Genomic DNA, 19,934 nt, shown 5'->3' on the forward strand with positions numbered 1-19,934 from the left:
GAGTCAAAATAAGATTAGCATTATTATTTAGAAACTTACTTTAGTTTTGTTATGCTTTCATAAGCACTCGCTTTGCGTCACCTTTGAATGCGGTTGTGCGCGGTGAACGCAAACGCGCGCGGCCATGGATACGTGCGTGCACGCGTTCTTTTGAATGCGGTTGTGCGCGGTGAACACAAACGCGCGCGGCCATGGATACGTGCGTGCACGCGTCAATGCGACTGCTTCGTCGCTTTTACAAGCCTAAATTGGGTAACTACTTTGCATAAAGATCAGTTTTTTCCGCGATTGTACACTACTTAACTGCTAAAATTTAAACTTGAGATTTACACCGGGGCACAAAAGATTTACACTGGGGCACGTGCCCCAGTAAAAGGGGTCTAGCGACGCCCCTGGGTAATGGCATGTAAAGTATAGCAATGATCCATAAGCCTTTGCTGTCATATGTCTGGGCTGGAGTCTGTAGGTTAGCTGGAAATGTTAAGTTATAATGATAAGTGATAATAATGGCTATTACCGTTACTACATTTTCTTATGAAGGTTATATAGTATTTTAGATTCGAAGCCTTAGTATTAAAGTTGAATGAAGTTCAGATTTATTCTAATCTGTGTCATATTTTGAATGCAAAGCATGTGCATTACTATAGTAAGTTACGTCCACCCAGTTACAGCCCAGTAAGCACTTTAAATTTTTTTTAAATAGTGCTAGAATATTTCTAGTTCTGATGGTATTTAAAAATTATGCTTAAAGACTTGCAAATGAAATCCTCTCACTGGGATTTCTACATCCTCAGTGCTGAGGGTTAAGAGATCTCACATTTACATCCCTGCTGAGACACATCTTGCTCTGTTCCCCACTAATGTAAGAGGAAAGAACAGGCTGACTGTTTACTTTGTTTATTATTATGTTTACATTTCTGTTAATGCATTTGGCAGATGCTTTTATCTAAAGTGACTTGCAGTGCATTCAGGCTATACATTTTATCAGCATGTGTGTTCACTGGGATCAAACTCGCGAACGTTTGCACTGCTAATGCTCTACCACTTAAACTACAGGAATGTTATCAATATTCTACTGCCTGCTGATGCAAACCTAGATAAAAAACAATGCAAAGTTTAGTCGCGACTCGCGTCCCACCATATCTCTGTTACCAACCAAAAGCTCTCTTCCAAAACCTAATGTGCTTCCTTGCTGCTAAATGCCTACATAGTCAGCTTACCTTAGGATAGTGGAAGCTAATTGGAATGGTTTGGAAACAAGGCAGGTGTTTTCCACATACAGTAAAGATGAGCTCATGGATTTAGAATGTCGAACTTCCATAGGAAATTTGCGCATGGCCGTCAAAACCATTTCTCATAGAGATGACAGGCGAGTAAATGTCGCTGACGGGGTTGATTGATATTTCTCATTAGGGGCACGCTGTGTGGAGGCTCTGTGCCAAGTTCAGGCTCATATTAACCGCCTTTGGGAGAAGCCGGAGAAGTCATTGCGGGGATCTAGTTATTAGCGTACTGACTTACTGACCTCTTTAAGTGAAAATGATCATGAAGGCCAGATGCGTAAAGGACTGAGTCTTAGAGTCGCTAACAGAAGGGGAAGTTTGTCACTTGCAGCTGTGTTGATAATGCGGCGAGACTTTTAATGACCCGTAATGCCTGTGGTTTGTAGAAGAGAGATTAGGTTGTTACAGGACATAACTGGAATGCTCAAACGTGCTATTTTAAGCACGACTACGGCCTCATTTGCAGGCCCTGTCTCCATCAGCCATGCTATTTCCTAATCTAGTAGCAGTGGAAAACCAACCTCACCCTAACAGATGTAATAAGTGCTGATCCGTGGAAGAGCTTTTGGGGAATGTCATAAAGTCAGCAAAGGAATATCAGTGTCATTCATCCTTTAAAGACCATTGCTGCAGGTGGTCATGACAGCTATGGTGTGGATTTCCAGTTAGCAGTATCCAGATCCATATTTTCAGAGTGAATCAACATAGCCTGTTGACACCGACACACCCAAATATGTGTGGGTGAAACAGGCATTCTTGTTCATCTCACTGTCTCCAAAACTGCTGCATACTCCCACCCCTCAAGAGGGAGGAGTTAAAAATGTGCTGTGATCCCATTGGCAGCGATGTTGGCGGAAGTGTGTGCAGTGATACAAGTGTTGTGATCCCCTGGTAGTGCAGTACTATTGATCTGAATGACTAATCTGAGCACAATGAACAGGGAGAGGACATTTGTCTAAATAACACTGTGGAATAGCAATGTCTACCTTAAAAACTCACTGCCTTTCTGTTTAACTTATTCATTCTGCTGGATATATAACTCACACATGGCATTTGTTTGCAACACTATAATTACTTTTAATAATAAGACTGTAAATATAACTTATGACCTTATTTAGTTGCATCGTAAATTAACTAAATACAATAATTGTATGTAAATGTTTAATAATATAATTATCAGATATTAATAATGTATAATAATAATTTTATAGAAAAAAAAATATTTTATATTAAAGGAACACTATGTAAGAAATGTATATCAATTAGTCATAAAATGGCCCTGATATGTCACTAGACATTAAGAAATCATTTTTATTTCAAATACTTATATCACTGACAACAGTGGTCTGGCCAGGGTATTGTCATTTAAAAAGTGGAGTTGCGGCCCTCAACTGATGTTTATGTTGTCATGTTGTGTATTGGCCACCAGTTGTGTGATTGCAGTACCGGTTTTAGCCACAAGTTTTTGATTGCAATACCAGTTTTGGCCACAATCCTACATACTGTTCCTTTAAGGATAAATAATGAAACATGTTTTACACATTACACATACATATTTATTCATAAATCATAATATTTTATGATTGTACAGTACATAGGGTATAGATATTTAGAAGTGCTGGGCAAATATTAATAGCGATTAATCACATACAAAAAAAAGGTGTTTTGTTGCATAATAAATGTGTGTGTACTGTGTGTAATTTTTATGTAGCGGAGAACCGGGGCAAAAGTAACGCGGAAAGAAAGTAACAAAGCGATTTTCTCAGAGCCCTGATAACATTTGTATCCCAAACTATAACAGCATCTAAAGACAAAGTTGACAAATATCGCGTTATTTACAACACTGGTTCATTTTGTCCCGCTGGTGTATATGTTGAAAATTGATATTATTCTAATTTGATTTAATTTCATTTTCATAGTGTTCAAACTGAACTAATTTTTATTCTCAACAATTTAAGTTTGTAATGTTGGTTGCTTTTGAAACATTTGATAAAACTGAAATTTTAAAAGAAAATTTAATTTTATTATTTTTTACAGAGACAAATTACAAAATATGTTTGCAGTTACATATTAACGACGTCATAGTCATGTATATTTACTAAAAACAAGTGTAACACAAAAAAAGGGTTACTTTTGACCCACCTGTGTGTTATTTTCGTCCCTGCAGGTGGAGTTGAAAGTAACAATTCACTATTTAAGTTTAAAGTGAAATTCGTCCGCAGTCGTTTAAGACTACACTTGTGAGAAATATATAAATTTATAATATATAAATAATATTATCTTTTAAAAAAAAATTTTCTGAAAAATGGTACTTTCGCCCCTCCTCTCCCTTAAATTTAAACACATACATGTATACATTTCAGAATTGTTATATTTATATTTATTTATATAAAAACTTAAATATAAATAAATATATGCAATTAATTGCGATTAATCTTTGCCCAGCACTAATATTTAGATATTCAGTACAGCTAGAAACGACAGACAGACATAACTGCTTACATCTGTATTTTAAAAATAGAAATGCCATAGAAAGCAATATGATATACATGATATGACTTAACATTTGTAAGGGAAAAAGTACAGTCAACTGGTTGCTTTCGGAGAATTAACCTTGGTGGACCCTAGCTGGGAGCGAAGAGGTCTTGTTTCACTAAGTGATTTATTTTATGTTAATGGCCTGTTGACTGTACATTATCCCACTTATTACAATAAATACCCTGTAAAAAAGCATGCATGAAGTAAAAACAACTTCTTTTTGCAAGTCAATTTAACATATTGTTTATGTTTTGACTTAAAAAGGTTGATATTACATATAAAAACAAGTTGAAATTGTTTAATTTAATTTGTTAAGTTAAAGTAACATATATGTTGATTTGACAAAAATGCTACAGTTTATTACAGTGTAGTTGCTTATCACGTAATCAAGGGATTACATACATAATATGGCTTGATATGGAGTAGTTTAAAAAAGAAAGTACAATTTTATTATGGGAAACATTTTTATAACACCGGTAATTGGAAAGCAGCCCAGATAAGCTTTCCAATGTCACTTTATCACTTCATGCGCAGTGGTTTCTGTGAAAAAGGAGACGACTGGATGGTGTAATATACCGATCTAAACTAAGTATTCTTAAGAGTTAAGTTGTGTAATAATAATATATAGGCCAGTATATATAGTAACAACAAAAGATTTTAGCTGGCCCTCTCTTATCTTTCCATTATAAAATACAGGACCTCCGAGCCTATCCATTCTAAAGACAGTAAATAATGTGAGGCTAGAGAAAACACTAGTCAGTCCCAAGGTGCAAACATACTTCAGAAATGTTGGAAAAAAGCCAGTGAGGTTAAAAACGAGAGGCAAAGTGTTGTAGTCTGCAGGTCTTTCCATTGCTGTGCTGAGGTTTCCTGCTATTTTGATGTTGCACTGGTCACAGACACCTCTTGACTCCTCATCACACTGCACTCCTCACATTCCTCAGGAAAAAAAACATTGTTTATGACTTTGGGTGTGTGTCAGTTTTTGTGCTTTACTGTAAGCTCCTGCGCCCATGAAAACAATGGTGTCAGCTTGACACAAGCTGGGAAATCTGCTTGCTTTGGTGAGTTTTAGCAGCATAATCAAAATGTTTTTTTTATTTTATGGAGTGATGACTTTGTTTAGGTGCATCATGCTTTTTGCACTTGTATATTTCTGCTATACTTGTAGTTGTAACAAGCTTGTTGAAGACAAAAGGCTACACACAGTGTCATGTATTACATCCTGGAAGTTTAATGTTATGTGCTTATTGAATTATAACTGTGTTATAGCATGTTTGTACGGGATTATTCACTATTAACAAGTGGTGGTAAATTGCACTTCCTGGCTTATAATCATACCTGTAGGAGAATCATTTTTACGAGCCTGTGTAGAACCAGGTTATGTTGTGCTACTGTAGGTTGAACAATAAGTGGTGTTATAGTTATGCTTTAGGTGTCCTAAGGTTTAGCGTTTTTTAGTGTATGAGTAAAATCAATACAGAAAATACTGTAAGTAATTTAGGGTTCTGGATTATTAACTCTTTCACCGCCAGCATTTTTTTTAAAAAGTTGCCAGCCAGCGCCATGATTTTCACCAAAGTTTAATGCCTTCCAGAAAATGTTCTTCTTTAAATATATAAACATACAATATACCAAATGAAAGAACAGACCCTCTGCTTTCAAAAAAAAAAAAAACGTTTCATCCTACCTTCAGTGGTTCTTTTGTAATCAGCTTTTGAATATGGGTAGGTTTCTGCAAAAACACCACATTTTGAGCAAAAAGCAGAGATAATTCCATTTTTGTGACGGACTTTTCATAGAGATCCCATTCAGAGCGATCTTTAAAACAGACACGGACATGCAGCAGCTTGCCATAGGGCAATACTTCCGGGTTTAAAAAGTTGCGGAAGGGCCACCTGGTGGATAATAGCGGTATTGTGGAAAGATGGAAAATCTCGTCATTGGCGGGGAAGCGTTTTCTCTTAATTGACGAGATATCTCGTCAATGACGGTGAAAGAGTTAAGTGTGTTACAAAGGATTACTCCACTCCGAAATGTTGATGTCTTTCTTTGTTTAGTCGAGAAGAAATTAAGTTTTTTAAGAAAAACATGCATGATTTTTCTCAAGTTAATAGATTTTATTGGACCTCAACAGTTTCACTGCAGTTAAAATTGCCATTTCAACGCAAGAAAAATATGTTCTTTAAAACCACAACTTCTCGTCTTGCACTAGCTGTGTGATGCGTCAGCGCGACTTCACGTAAGGGGCGTCATCACGCCGAAAGGTCACACATGACATATGCAAAACTACCACCCCAGTGTTTACAAGTGTGAAGAAAGAAGACCGTTCCGACGTTGTTGTATGTGGAACGACAATAATTAATGTCTTTGCGTTGGTTTATGGTTTAAAATGGTCCCCAAGTGTGCATTTCACATTTGTGACACGTGACCTTTCGACATCATTACACATTACGTGAGGTCGCGCTGGTGCCTCACACGGCTGGGGCAAGATGAGAAGATGAGTGGTTTAAAAGTGCATATTTTTAATTTTTTTTGCCCAAAAATGGCAATCATTTTGCTGGATAAGGCCCTTATGCCTCATTTGGGATCCCTTATAGCCCTTTGAAGCCGCATTGAAACTGCAATTTTTAACTGCATTGAAAAGTGCTGGGGGGTCCAATAAAGTCTTTTAAATTGAGAAAAATCCTGGAATGCTTTTCTCAAAAAACTTTTTTTCTTCTCGACTGAACAAAGACATTAACATTTTGAATGGCATGGGGGTGAGTAAATCCTTTAACATTTGCATTCTCACATTTATCAGTATATTTATGCTTTTATCCACTGATCGTGCATTGAAGCTATACATTTTATCAGCATGACGCAATGCTCTACCATTTATAATACAGGAAAAAATTTTTTTATCCTATTTTGCTAGTTACTCATCTGAAAGTGTTTTTGATTTACAATACTGTATGAAACTTATGATTTAAGAACGGTGGATTTACACTCATATGTTCTCAGTTTGTTTAGATTCAGCCCACTTAATGTATACTGTACAGGGGTCATCATACAGTATATGTCTACACCTTCACTGATGGTGTACATTCAGATGGGTCTTTAACAGGTGCTATCTGTCAGAGAGCTTCATAACTATTTGGAAGACTTCAGGGAGAAAACATGTACTTACCAGATTTTCTCACAAAGACTGTCTAATCCACATTTGAAGAGACAAATTGTTATTTCTTTAGTTTTTATATGGTGTTTGGCACAGATCTAGTTGATAACTCAATAATAGAGAATGGATGTAAAGGAATAAAAAAATGGAAATGGTCATCATTTCTAAATAATCTAATTTACTTTCTTAAGGCAAAGATTTGATGACAATGTAGTTATTCTCTATACAGTATATAATAGATTTTCTATACTGCAAAGAGTTGTGCAAGCGCAGCCAATCAGATTTCAGCTCATTATTTCAGACAGCTCTTGTCAGTTTCGTATCCAGTATGCATGAGACGGTCTGTGAATGGACTGTGGGTGCTCAATGGGTTTGCCATCTGCCTCAATAATTTGTGTATGTGCGCTGAATATTCATTGTTTTTATGCTATAAAACATTAAGTTACATGCATTAAGAGGCAGCTGTGTATCCAACAAATTATAACTTAATCAATCTATGGATACCAGTCCAAAATGTCTTGTCATTTCCTTGAAGCAGATTAAAAATGTTCTTAGTGACTGAGACAGATGTACAACACTGTAAAAAAAAAATGCAGCATGAAGTTAAAACAACTACAACAAGGTCAATTCAACTTTACTTTTTATTGACTAAGTTGTGATGAGTTGACATAGCTTATAAAAACAAGTTGAAATTGTTTTACTTAATTTGTTAAAACTAACATAAAAAATATCTGTTGATTTGAAATCATTTTTGACATAGCTTTTTATTTCCCGAAAGTTTGTGGGCATGACAGAAATATGAGTTGGAGAGACAAATTTATTTCTACCTGATTTAACAGTACATTGCTTTAGTAACATTAAATAACATTTGCTGTCTTAAATAAAACCGGTTCATTTAAATGTTAAGCAAATTTTCTAAGTTACCTGACAAAGCATTTTTTACAATGTACATTCTGTCCTTTATTTCCCTCATCTCTCTGCCGTTCAAACTATCTCTGTGCTGACTTAACCAGAATCTTACATTAGATTTGCCTGAATCTCCGTTTCATCCGGTTTTCCTTATTAGGAAAGAAATACCTTCAGTGAGCAACCTGGCATCAAGGCATGTGTCTCTCATGGTGACCGCAGAGGAATTTTGCAAACATTTGGTTAATGATTTGTTTTTAAACTATTTAACAAACATTCGATTAAAATGGAATTCCTGAGTGTTTACGGTCTTCCTGTTATTTCTGTGAAACTAGCAAGTGCCCAGTTGAGGCAGATGCATTATACAGTGCTTGAGTGCAATGATTTTGACCTGCACAGAAAGCGCTGAGACCTCTATAAATGCCCTGCATTCTTCAACTGCAGTGCATCTTTGTGTTAAATTGCTCATAGGCAACTAAATGTGTTTACCTTCCAAAATGACCTTGTGTTGAAGAATACTGCTTGCCTTGTAGATGAGTTTATAAGGAGTGTTTGCATTATCAAACTTATGGACAAACCCTACATTGATGTTTCTTTTGATGCTTTTACTGCTTTATTGTGGCCTCTTCTTCACCCAGTCAAATAGGTGGTAAAAAAGACCTGTGTGTGGATAGATAGATAGGTTGAGTAGGTAAGTAAATATGTACAGTAGGTAGGCAGGTAGAAAGAAAGGCAACCGGGGATGAATTATCTCCCCAGGGTTGTGTACACTAAGGGGTAATTTTATCAGTTTACTCGATCATCATGCCTTTAGGAAATATGTCTGACAAAGTGTTCAAACAGGGAGTGCCTATGGATTTTGTGTCCTCAGGTTGTTCTTTTCATTGTTGGTCAATTTGTCACTGCAAATACCAAGTCTTCACTGTTCGCTTCAGCATGTTAACTAGTAACTGCATGTCACCACTCATGTCTTCTCTGTCTGACCTCACAGGGCAAATTCACGCATGTCCAAGCCACCACCAGAGCCGAGGCCGGACAGCATGGTCAGCGAGTCATCTGTCGCCGTCTCTTCGTGCCATGCAGAAGCCACTTCAGGATCCAGGGTGAGATTCCCCACCTTATTCACTGCTGATATAAAAATGTATCCCATCTGTCACTGGGGCAGTACCCCTTAAAAATACAGCTTTGCACCTAAATTAGTACCTTACAGGTACATTTTGGTACCATGAAGAGCTAATTAGTACCTTAATGATACACATATCATTGTTAATGTCATGTTAATGTATACATATCGGTACCTAATGGTACATTTTAGGACCTCTTTTAAGGGTACGGCCCCAGTGAAATCTGGAGTACATATTTTGACAGTGTACAGTGCAATGTAAATGCAAGGATAATTGCCTTGCCTAAGAGAGAACCTCAGCATTCCTAATAAAATGTTCATGTGTGTGAATCTTTTTTTAAACCATATTGAGAAACTAATAACATTTTAAAGGTAATGGGGAGAATAAATTGGCTTTATCTTTTTGCGCTCTGCCTTTGATTATGATAAATGGCCCAAGCGTAGGGAGTAATAGGTTATTGTTTTTTCCATCCAAGAGAATCTAGATTAAATCTCCTATGTAGTTCAGCTATGTTGGGCAAGGGATCGAGATGAGAATATCTCTCACTTCTTGCAGCTAATTAAATCTAAGGCTGTGGCACTGTGACACACATATTACCACTTTTCTACCGGGATGGTCCCAGAGCTGGTGCCCAATCTTGATCTGGGCTGCGCTTTTCCAAACAAAAAACATTGGACCGGTGCCCAGATTCTGGTTCAGAATTGGTCTCAAAAACGAAACTTCTGACATCAGTAGGCAGAGCTTTCATACAGACTGCAGTTTGAAAGGTGCTGGTTTCAAAAGCTGTTAGATTTTATACAAATAGCTACTCAGACTATTTTTAGGCACATGATATTTTTATTTAATGTCTCAAACCGTGTCGTGTAACTACCATGATAAAACATTTACAGTTCAAAAATAGAGTAATGACAGCATATCAATGAAGCATGGTCATCTGATAGAGTCAATCTATAAAAAAATGTTTTATTAAAAAAAATAAAATAAATGTTTAAAAAGCTGAACTTTGAACTTTGTCAAATGTATTCATGTATCCGAAATACGGTATGTTGTTTAACTGTGGTTTAGCATGAGATTTTAGAGATATCTGCATTTCCCCATTCGAGTAATACATATGACTTTAGTCTTACAGGAAAACACCACAGTTTTTCAATATTTTACCATGTTCTTACCTGAATTTAGAAAAATTAATACATGCCTATCTTTTTTCAATGCATGCACTTTCTTTTATCTTTCTACAGTGCGTCGTGAATGTGTTAGCATTTAGCCTAGCCCCATTCATTCCTTAGGATCCAAACAGGGATCAATTTAGAATCCACCAAACACTTTCATGTTTTTCCTATTTAAAACTCTTACATGAGTAGTTACACGAGTAAGTATGGTGGCACAAAATAAAACGTGGCGATTTTTTAAGCGGATAAAAATGAGAACTATGTTGTATGGCAGAAGAGCATTTAGTTTGCAGCAATTCGACTTTGGGCGCAGTAACGAGCGTGCATCCGATGAAACCGTCTTTAGTGAGTTCATGATAAACGTCTCTTTTGCACCGGGCACTAAGTCCACACAGCGCTATTGTCAGATTGGTACCATTTGTTTTATGCCAGTGCAGTAAGAGCATTGTGCCTCTGCTTTGTTCTGGAAGTGGGACTATAGAGACAAAAGTCTGGTTTAAAGAGATGGAGTTTTAATGGCCTGGCTTGACATACATTGTCTGCGTCACAGTGTAGTCTGACAGCCCTGTGTCAGCATCATATGAGCTTTCACAAACAAATCAATAATTCCCAGAGGTCCCTGTCTCTGCACACAAACCTCACCTGGAATGAAAAAGTCTGCTCATGGGAATCAATCATTGTCCAGCATTTGTTATTTTTAAAGTTATCATTAAAGTGTAGACAAACAGTATAAGAAATTAGTTTAATCCTTTTTCTAATCTTACATGGACAATAACGCTGTGTGAACTCGGGGCCTGGTGCACAGGGGATGTGATTCATGATCTCTAGTAGTCCAGTTTTATTTATTTATTTTTTAAGTATTTTCTGATTCCCATGTCTCATGGGGAAAGTTTAGCTTTAATCTACATGATTTATAGTTTTTACAGAATATAGTTTTTTTTCTCGTAAAATGCAAGACTGAGTGATGTTATTCTTTGTTATTATTTTTTTAAGTTATTTTTTGGACATTTTTGCCTTTATTTGAACAGTGAGTTAGGAGAGGACAGGAAAGTACAGGGAGGAGAGAGGGATATGGGGTCGGCAAATGACCACGAGCCAGGAATTGAACTCAGGTCGACGAAAGTGCGAAAGCACTACATGTCCAAGCGCTGCCCACTACACCATCGGCTTCAAATGCTATTCTTTATTAATCTCTATGAAATTGTGGGGTTGGCAAAAAATCAATTGTGCTGAACTTAATATAAATCAAGATAAATTCCATTAACCACTTGTGTATTGTGATTATTCAAAAACAGTACATAAAAAGCAGTGTTTTCATTTCTCAGAGGTGGACATTTATAGTCTTGTTACTATAGTTTGTTACTTTGTTCTCCTTGGACATACAATGGTGCCTAAAAAGTATTTGGTCACATAGGGCACACTTAAGATGTATCAATGTCATTAAATTACATTTATTATGCCAAGTGGCATATTGACAAAGTTATGGCAGATCTTTTCCCGAAGCAAACTTTTCAACAAGTGTTCGAGACGAATATGCTACATTTTATAGATGCTTGTTTTTTTATTAATAGAATAAGCATTTAACATGTTCCTATATTCAATGTTGACATAAAAGATCTAAAATGGTATGAAATCTAGCATTTTATAGCTTATTTTATATAATTTGTTATTTAATACAATGTAATTTACGACTATTAAAGTGTCCAAATACGTTAAATATATTTTTAATCACTGGGTCCCTGTTAGGAACACTTGTTATTAGATGTAAACACCTTTGTTTAATATTATGTTGTATACCACAGAGTCAGAAAACCAGTGGGAAGGTGCATTGCTTTGGCAAGCGTGACCATTCTATCAAAAGGAACCCAAATGTGCCGGTGGTGGTGAGAGGATGGCTTTACAAACAGGTGCTGTTATCAGGACTGAATGTTTAGCTGATAATTAGATCCTCATTAGGCTTTTTGATGAACTAAGAGCCCACAGGCAACTAATGTACTGTACAATACAGCATATTAAAGCAACACTATGTAGTTTCCATGTAAAAAATGACTTACAGCTCCCCCGTGTGGTTGAAAAGCGCAACAGTGCCTGGTATCAGACACTCTTCTGCAGGCAGGGGGAGGGGCGGGGCTGTGTTTCCTACCCTCCACCGCCACTTTCAGAGTGTGCTTGTAGCAGCTAGGAGGCTGCTCAGGTTGCAGCAACAGTACAATTTGTCCAGTTAAAAGTTGTTCTATCACTGAAATAATTTTAGAGACATTATTTAAAGGTAAAAAACTACATAGTGTTGCTTTAAAGAATATAAACATTCAGTTTAAACAGAATCGTGGTTGGGGAGAACCAAGAATGTTGTTTAAGATTGATCAGTGTAACACAATTTATTATTGGTTGCCAATGATAGATAGAATGCATACTAATTGTATTGTAAATGTACTTTGGTCCCAACACAAAATGAGTATGTAGGTCTTGTCTTATGTATTCTGCTAAAAAAGTGAAATAAGGCTGAATGATATTGTTTTTCTGTCTTTAGGACAGCTCAGGCATGAGACTTTGGAAGCGCAAGTGGTTTGTGTTGTCTGATTTCTGCCTGTTTTATTATAAAGGTGAGTCATAGGGCTTTTGGCTTCAGTACTTTTAACCGCATTCACTAAAGCAGCCAGAAGTCAATCATTATATTGCACAGTAATCACCCTTTAAAGGAGTAGTTCACTGAAGAATGAAAATGATCCTATAATTTACTCACCCTTTTGCCATCCCTGATGTATATGATGTTAGAGGAGTGACTGTATATGAAATAACATTCTGGCTCGATCTGGCTTTGCAATGCAATTGAATGGTGGTCAGAATTTTGAAGCTCCACAAATCAGCATACAAATCATCGTTGTAACCTCAGATATGACTGCATGCATGTAGCACCGAATATCATTGGTTTTTGCCACATGTCGAAACACAGTCACTGCTATCAATGCCATACTTTAATTTACAACAGTACACAATGTATCGATTTGATAAGCTCATTTTTCTCACAAACATGTGGTATCGCTTCAGAAGACTATATTGTATTAACCCAATGGAGTCATTTGTAATACTGTACGCCTGCATTTTCTCTTGTGTTTCTCCGCAGACAGTCGAGAGGAGACGGTTCTGGGCAGCATTCCTTTGCCCAGCTATGTCATTTCACCCGTGGGACCGGAAGACCACATCAGCCGCAAGTATGCCTTCAAGGTAAGAGCGTTACGGTAATGACCCGTGCAGCACTGCACTCTAATACTGCACTCTAATCAGCTCTTGTGTGTGAACTCACCTTCACTGTATTCATTGAACACATCACATTATGTCCTCAGGATGTCTGTGTCATGTGCCTTATTGCCATTGGTGATGTGTTGGCAGTGGTTAGAATTGACTGATGAATGTGACAGTTATTTGGCTTCTCTATCAGACCACACGGATCACAGGACCCTAACAGCCTCAGATGGGACTCAAGTAACAAAAATTGTACTTGATACCCAACCAATAGCATTGTTTTCATGTATTAGGCACTCAATCCTGGGCTTACAAATGGCCTCAAAAGCATTTGATTTTTAAACATGTGATGCTGGATGTGAAAATGATAATTGCGCCATGCTCAAACTAGCAAAAAACACTTGCGCTGCATTGCGCCGGATGTATCATAGGGCCCAAAAGGTCCCCCAAGAACTTTCAACTTTGAAGAATCTTCTATACCTGTTTAAAAGCATCTGTTTTGTTTCTTTGTCTACATCCAACTCCATGACGGAAACACTGAAGCATGCAAACCTAGATTTAACATAATAATATTCTTGGCATCCATTGGTGTGGAAGGTATTATAGTTATTTTTATACAGTAGTTATCTTTATCACTATCACCATAGTGTGAACAACCTTTAATACTCCTGTATTTTACCTGTGGTGACTTTAAAAGCCCTCAGATCAGAGATTGTTGGTTCGAATGGAAAATTATACAACTTAATTGAAGCATCTATTAATAACTTCCACTGTAAAATAGTATTAGTTCTCGCATGTGCGGTAAATGCTACAATGAATAATTACTACTTACTTGATGGAAGATTTTATATCACTGTGGCCACGATTTAATTAAAGCAATAAGCTTCATGTTGTGTCTAACAACAACGATCAACATACCTGGTAAAATCAGAGCCGCTTGTGGCTTATTGCTTTAGTCTGTAATATTTAATTGTGTAATGTTAGCTGTCTTCACTAAGGTTCAGTTCTATGCAGTGTGTATGTCTTAAACTGTAAAGCTTTATTCTCATTGACCATTATTATCCTGATCATGCTTTCCTCTACTTCAGTGGTTCTCAAACTTTTTTGGCTGAAGTACCCCTTTTTATGATTTTTTCAAGCCGAGTACCCCTTAACCAGACAACAACATTTAGCTTTAAAATTAAGTGAAATGAGATTGAGACAGTTATTACATCTGATGCACTAGAGCAGGTTTATTGCTTATTAGTAAACTGGTGGTATTTTTGACGCTTTGGTTTGTTTTTTTCTTTTTAGCATCCTCTTTTAAAGGCGCTCTAAGCGAATTGACGCGTTTTAGACCATAAAAATTTTTTGTTACATACAGCAAACATCTCCTCACTATCTGCTTGCTGCCTGTCCGCTGATCAGACTGTAAAAAACGTGATCTCTGTAGACAGCCCAGGCTTCACAAACGGCAATAACAACACAGTGGCCAAACCTACAAACAGAAACCATAACAAAGTGTTCCAGCCAATAAACGACAAGAAGGATTTGGGGGTGGGGGTTGGGCACATTCATGAAAGCACGGAAGGGAGGGGGAGGAGTTAGCTACGCTCCGTCTGTTTGAAAACAATTCAAACGTCAACAAAAACTAACGTCTCGCAGATTCGCTTAGAACGCCTTTAAGAAGCCACCCCTCCTAACTTAAATTAGGTAACACTTTATTTCGATAGTCCACTTTAGACATTTTACTAACTATAAGTAACATTGCAACTACTTATCAACTACCAATCTTTAGAGAATTAGTAGACTGTCTGCTTAATATCTACTAACACTTTATTGTGATGATATCTCAACAGACTTTCAACGGTCTATAAGTATCTTTGCAGGTGCATGTCAACTTATTCCACCTCTTCCCTAACCCCAACCCTTACAGTCTACTAATACTCTAATGACAGTTAGTTGACGTATAGTTGCAAATTATTGAAAGTTAGTTGACATGTAGTTGCAAAGTTGTTCATAGTTAGTAGAATGTCTAAAGTGGAATATCAAAATAAAGTGTAACCTTAAATTATTTCACGCAGACCCTGCTCCTGATTCTGGATTCAGGTCTCGATAAATACTGTTAATGATATAGTACTGAACATATATTAACAAAAGGTTTAAACTTACAGCAGTAAGCAGTGACAATATAGCAAAGTATAAACTGCAAGCTAAAAGTTGAATATGGCAGTATTGAAGATTAGTCTGCTGGCCTCTGCTACTGCAGCTGGTTAGCGGTGTCAGGTTACAAATAAATGTGCGTCAGTCGAAGCACCGCGATGCGCTATTATCAGATTTGCAAACATGCAATTAAACATACATTCGAACCAATAAGGCATAAAGATATATTTAAATAGATTGACATTCATATTAAATAGAAAATAAACCTTTGAATTATCGATTTTGTGTGGATTACAGCTGCTTTCCCAAGGTTATGGAAGCTTTAATGAGGTACATTTAACCAAATAAAACTCAAACAACATTTACAACACTGAGAGATATCACTTACTTGAAGTGATATCTATATATATACATATACATATACATATACATATACATATACATATATACATACATACATATATATACATACATATACATATATACATATATATTATACGCACAGCAAAACTTTTAGTATGAAATGATAACAGGAGCGGACTCCGTGTATCTTCGTTGCTAAAGCTGCTGAACTGAAACCTTAGCGCATGTGCCAGACAAGATCAACCGGTTGAACTCGCACATGCATTTTGTAATGTTTGTTTTAAATTGTTTTAAATGCATCTTTGTGTAGTCCTAATGTCATATAAAAATACTATCATCATGCTTTATTGATTTTATTGATTTATTCCTAAATGTCAGTTCCCACTTTCTCTCACATACCCCCTGCAGTACCCCTAGGGGTACGCGTACCCCCATTTGAGAACCACTGCTCTACTTGACTGGCTCTCAAAGTTTTCGGCATTATGCGTTACTAAGTGTAGAATTATCAGATTTAGTGAAGAAAAGTTTTAAAACCATAAATTGTGTTTTTATTTTTAAATGTAGTTGCTATTGCTCCACTGTAGTATCCGTCAGCATGTTGTCATCACTGACGTCACTGTTGATGAGGAAACTCTGCCCTTCTTTTTCAACTACAGTACTTTTCCACAGTCCTCTCCTCTTTGAAAACAGACGTGGGAATGTCATTATCTTAACCCGTCTCTAGTGGGGCCTATTGATAGCAAGCTTTCACTTAACCACAGACTCTTCCTGCTCACTGCCAGTGAAATAATGTTTAAAAACAGAATCTCCCCGAGGGCCTAAACCCATTTATATTATACCTTCCACGCTGAAAATCAATCTTGACTTAAACCTTTGAGCCATGAAGGTGGAAAATATAGCAGTTTCATTTTTTAGCTTCGAAAATTCCTATCAGGCTGTTTACGTAATTCACCTCCGTCGTCTCCAGAAGCAAAGCACCTCATTTTAAGAACAACATTCTAGGAATGTTTGATCCCATTACTGCAGCTTATTCATTTCCTCTTTCTAGCCATCCTTTACTATGGGCACATCGTTCAAACCGACCAATATTCCCCAGCGCTGCAGTTTGTTTGAGTATTGTGCCAGCAGGCAGATTAATTATATACCTAGTGTATTTCTAATATCCTCACTTTTACTTTCCCAGCAGATGAAATACATCGGTGTGAGGCCTGGTTTTCTCTCTGGTGCTTTGTGTGTTAATTAGCAGGTTGTTTAGTTGTGAGATCTCCATCAGTAAATCTAGCCAGCAGCTATTTGAACATCTGGCTACTTTATTTTATGATGAATTATACCCTTTGGTATGCTATTTGTCTTATGCTTTTTACTTTAACTGCCTTCTTAGTTAGGTCCATCAGCACCTACAGTAATCAGTTTTATATCAGAAGGAATTTAAGAGAGTAACTATCTATTATCATTTAAGATTAGAAAAGTTGGCCAGTGGAAAAATGACAGAAAAACTAATAATGCTTGGCTTTAATTGATTAATTTATTCAGCTACAGCGATTCAATGTTTTGATGTTTATTAATAATCTTTTCCTGTTCTCTGGAGTCTTGTACTGTACTCTCCCAATGGCGCAATTACGCTTAGTGTTGCTTCCTCCTATGCAAATTACTCTCATAGCTCACCCAGTTTAGTGTATCTGACAATATTTCAGAGACATTCGGACACACCTACTAGTTTTGCCCAACGGTTTTCACGTAGGCCATCAGTTGATGCTCACTCATTCTGATTCTCTCATTCCTATCGGGCTTTTGCCTCCTGCTGTGCATTATGGGAGCTGAGCCGGGTGCATCTGGTGGAAGGGCCGACTCAAGAATCAGCCACTTGCATGAATAGGTATTTTAATTTCCATTCATTGTTATCAGCGGATTTCCACTCCATCACCATTCTTGTGTATGACATTTTCCTAGCCAGATGAAAAATGCACATACTCGATGTGCGTTGATGTGTTTTAGGATGCATGCGACTGACTCCGCCTCCTCAGGAACAGGCAATGCCAGCTTGATATTGCAATCTTCATATTCATCGGCCTGATTTGAATAATAGATATGCAGATGCAGTTTAGAGTGTGAATCTGTTTGTACGGATGAGTGCTGTTGGTATCTATTGCTGAAACTGGCATTGCTGGATTCCTCTTCATACATTACTATCATCTGTAGTTACAGTGTCTTGCCACACCCAGCCACCCAATCATTGGCTGTTCAGTCACTTTTAAATCTCATTAGCACTGTCTATACAACGTGATTGCATTTGTTGTGAATTTTATGTGTGTTTGTTTCTGCAATTTTATTTTTTTGTATTGCAAACATAACTCTAAATGAAAGGCCAGGATATAATGCCTAATTCGATGTCATTAACATTTATGTTTCAGGGCAGGAATGTTTCATCAGCCATTCTTTTTTGTTTTTGATATATAAGGACTAAAACAAACTGAAATTACTTCGTTCTTGTTTGCAGGTTTTAACGTTCTATTTCTCATTGTTTGTCATGTGATGACAAAGTGATTGATGTTTGCAATCAGATATGCCCTTTTTGCCTCCTGTGTTTTCATTTTTAGTGCTCTCTTCCAAAGTGATGTATTGTGTTCATTTGTGTTTGCATGTCTGAAAGAGAGATACTGAGATTTTTGTGTTAAATTAAAAGTGACTTTTTTATGAAACAGCTAGGGGTGTGTCACTTAATCCACGAGACGAGACGAGAGATTGGGTTCACGAGAACGAGACGAGACGATATTTTAACACTTTTTAAGATATCCTCAATGATAAAATAAATGAATAAGAAACTGAAATCACGTCATTTTTAAAAGTTTTAACTAATCAAGGACTATCCCTAACAATTATTTTGCTAACTGATAATGAAGTAATTTTTTATTTTTGGGGACTTGTACTGCAGCCAGCCACCAGGGGGCGATCAAAGAGCCAGAAGCTTCACTTTTCAAGGCTTATGAGGCACACTCTGTCCCTAGGGTGTCATTTTTACGCTTCTTAGTGTGCTCATCAGCGCCCCCTTTGCACCCTTGATGCGGTCTTTGGTGAAAGACTCCACACACTTTACCAACCCAGAAGTCCTTGCGAAAGAGCAATCAGACGACAGAGGCCCTGTCCCAAATCGCGCACTTCATGTGGAGTTTCGGTCTTGTGGCCTTAAATTGCGCATGCTCGTTTAATCTACGAGTCCGTAGGGTGTCACATCTGTAATTTTTACACTCTGAAGTGTGCTAATCAGTGCCCCCTTTGCACCCTTGATTCGGTCTTCATCGAAGCCTGCATTGCAGCAGGCTTCGCACACTTTACCAACCCAAAAGTCCTTGCGACAGAGCAATCAGACGACGGGAGTGAGGAGTTCACACTGATGGGGAACTTCTCTTCCTATTTCCGGCATGGCTCTCGAGTCTGTCCCAAAACATGACTCCGGTGCACCAGAAGTGGCCCATCAGCGTCAACTCCATCCGTCATCTGATTGCTCTTTCGCAAAGACTTCTGGGTTGGTAAAGTGTGTGGAGCCTGCAGCAGTGCAGTGCAGACCTCATCATGGGTGCAAAGGGGGTGCTGATTAGCACACTTAGAAGCATAAAAATGACAGATGGGACACCCTACGGACTCGTAGACTCCGCGAGCACGCGCAATTTAAGTCGAAGAGACCAAAAGTCCACATGAAGTGCGCCATTTGGGACAGGGACAAAATACGATTCCGGTGCACCTTCTTGGACTCGCGTCAAGGGTCCCTAAGGTCTTCACTACATGATGTCATCAAAGTGTGGACTCTGAGAAGGTCCACAAGTCCGGGGTGTGCCATTTTGGACAGAGCCAGAGATCACACTGATGGGCAACTTCTCTTCCGGTTTCCTGGCATGATGCTCGAGTCTGTCCCAAAGTCCCTGTCCCAAATGGCTCACTCTGGACTTGTTGACTTCCTCAGAGCCCACCTTGATGACAACAAAGTTGTGCAGACCTTAGAGACTCTTTGACG

General features: G+C 37.7%; 2 protein-coding genes across 15 annotated transcripts in view; one reads left to right on the forward strand and one right to left on the reverse strand.

The window, feature by feature from the left end:
- The window catches only part of nucb2a (nucleobindin 2a), a 572,456-nt gene that overhangs the window by 90,619 nt on the left and 461,903 nt on the right, over positions 1-19,934 (reverse strand). The window lies entirely within an intron of this gene.
- Positions 1-19,934, forward strand: part of plekha7b (pleckstrin homology domain containing, family A member 7b) — a 149,912-nt gene that overhangs the window by 72,887 nt on the left and 57,091 nt on the right. For 13 of the 14 annotated variants that reach the window (XM_065248865.2, XM_065248866.2, XM_065248876.2 and 10 more), the window contains 4 exons: positions 8,876-8,987; positions 11,980-12,084; positions 12,708-12,780; positions 13,302-13,402. In XM_065248865.2, coding sequence (XP_065104937.1) covers positions 8,876-8,987; positions 11,980-12,084; positions 12,708-12,780; positions 13,302-13,402 — 391 coding nt within the window. Of the gene's footprint in view, positions 1-8,875; positions 8,988-11,979; positions 12,085-12,707; positions 12,781-13,301; positions 13,403-17,672; positions 17,802-19,934 lie in introns of those variants that run through there. The other variant, XM_065248874.2, reaches the window with a different exon arrangement.

The sequence above is a fragment of the Paramisgurnus dabryanus genome, chromosome 2, assembly GCF_030506205.2.
Source record: "Paramisgurnus dabryanus chromosome 2, PD_genome_1.1, whole genome shotgun sequence".
In the NCBI taxonomy this organism is placed as follows: domain Eukaryota; kingdom Metazoa; phylum Chordata; class Actinopteri; order Cypriniformes; family Cobitidae; genus Paramisgurnus; species Paramisgurnus dabryanus.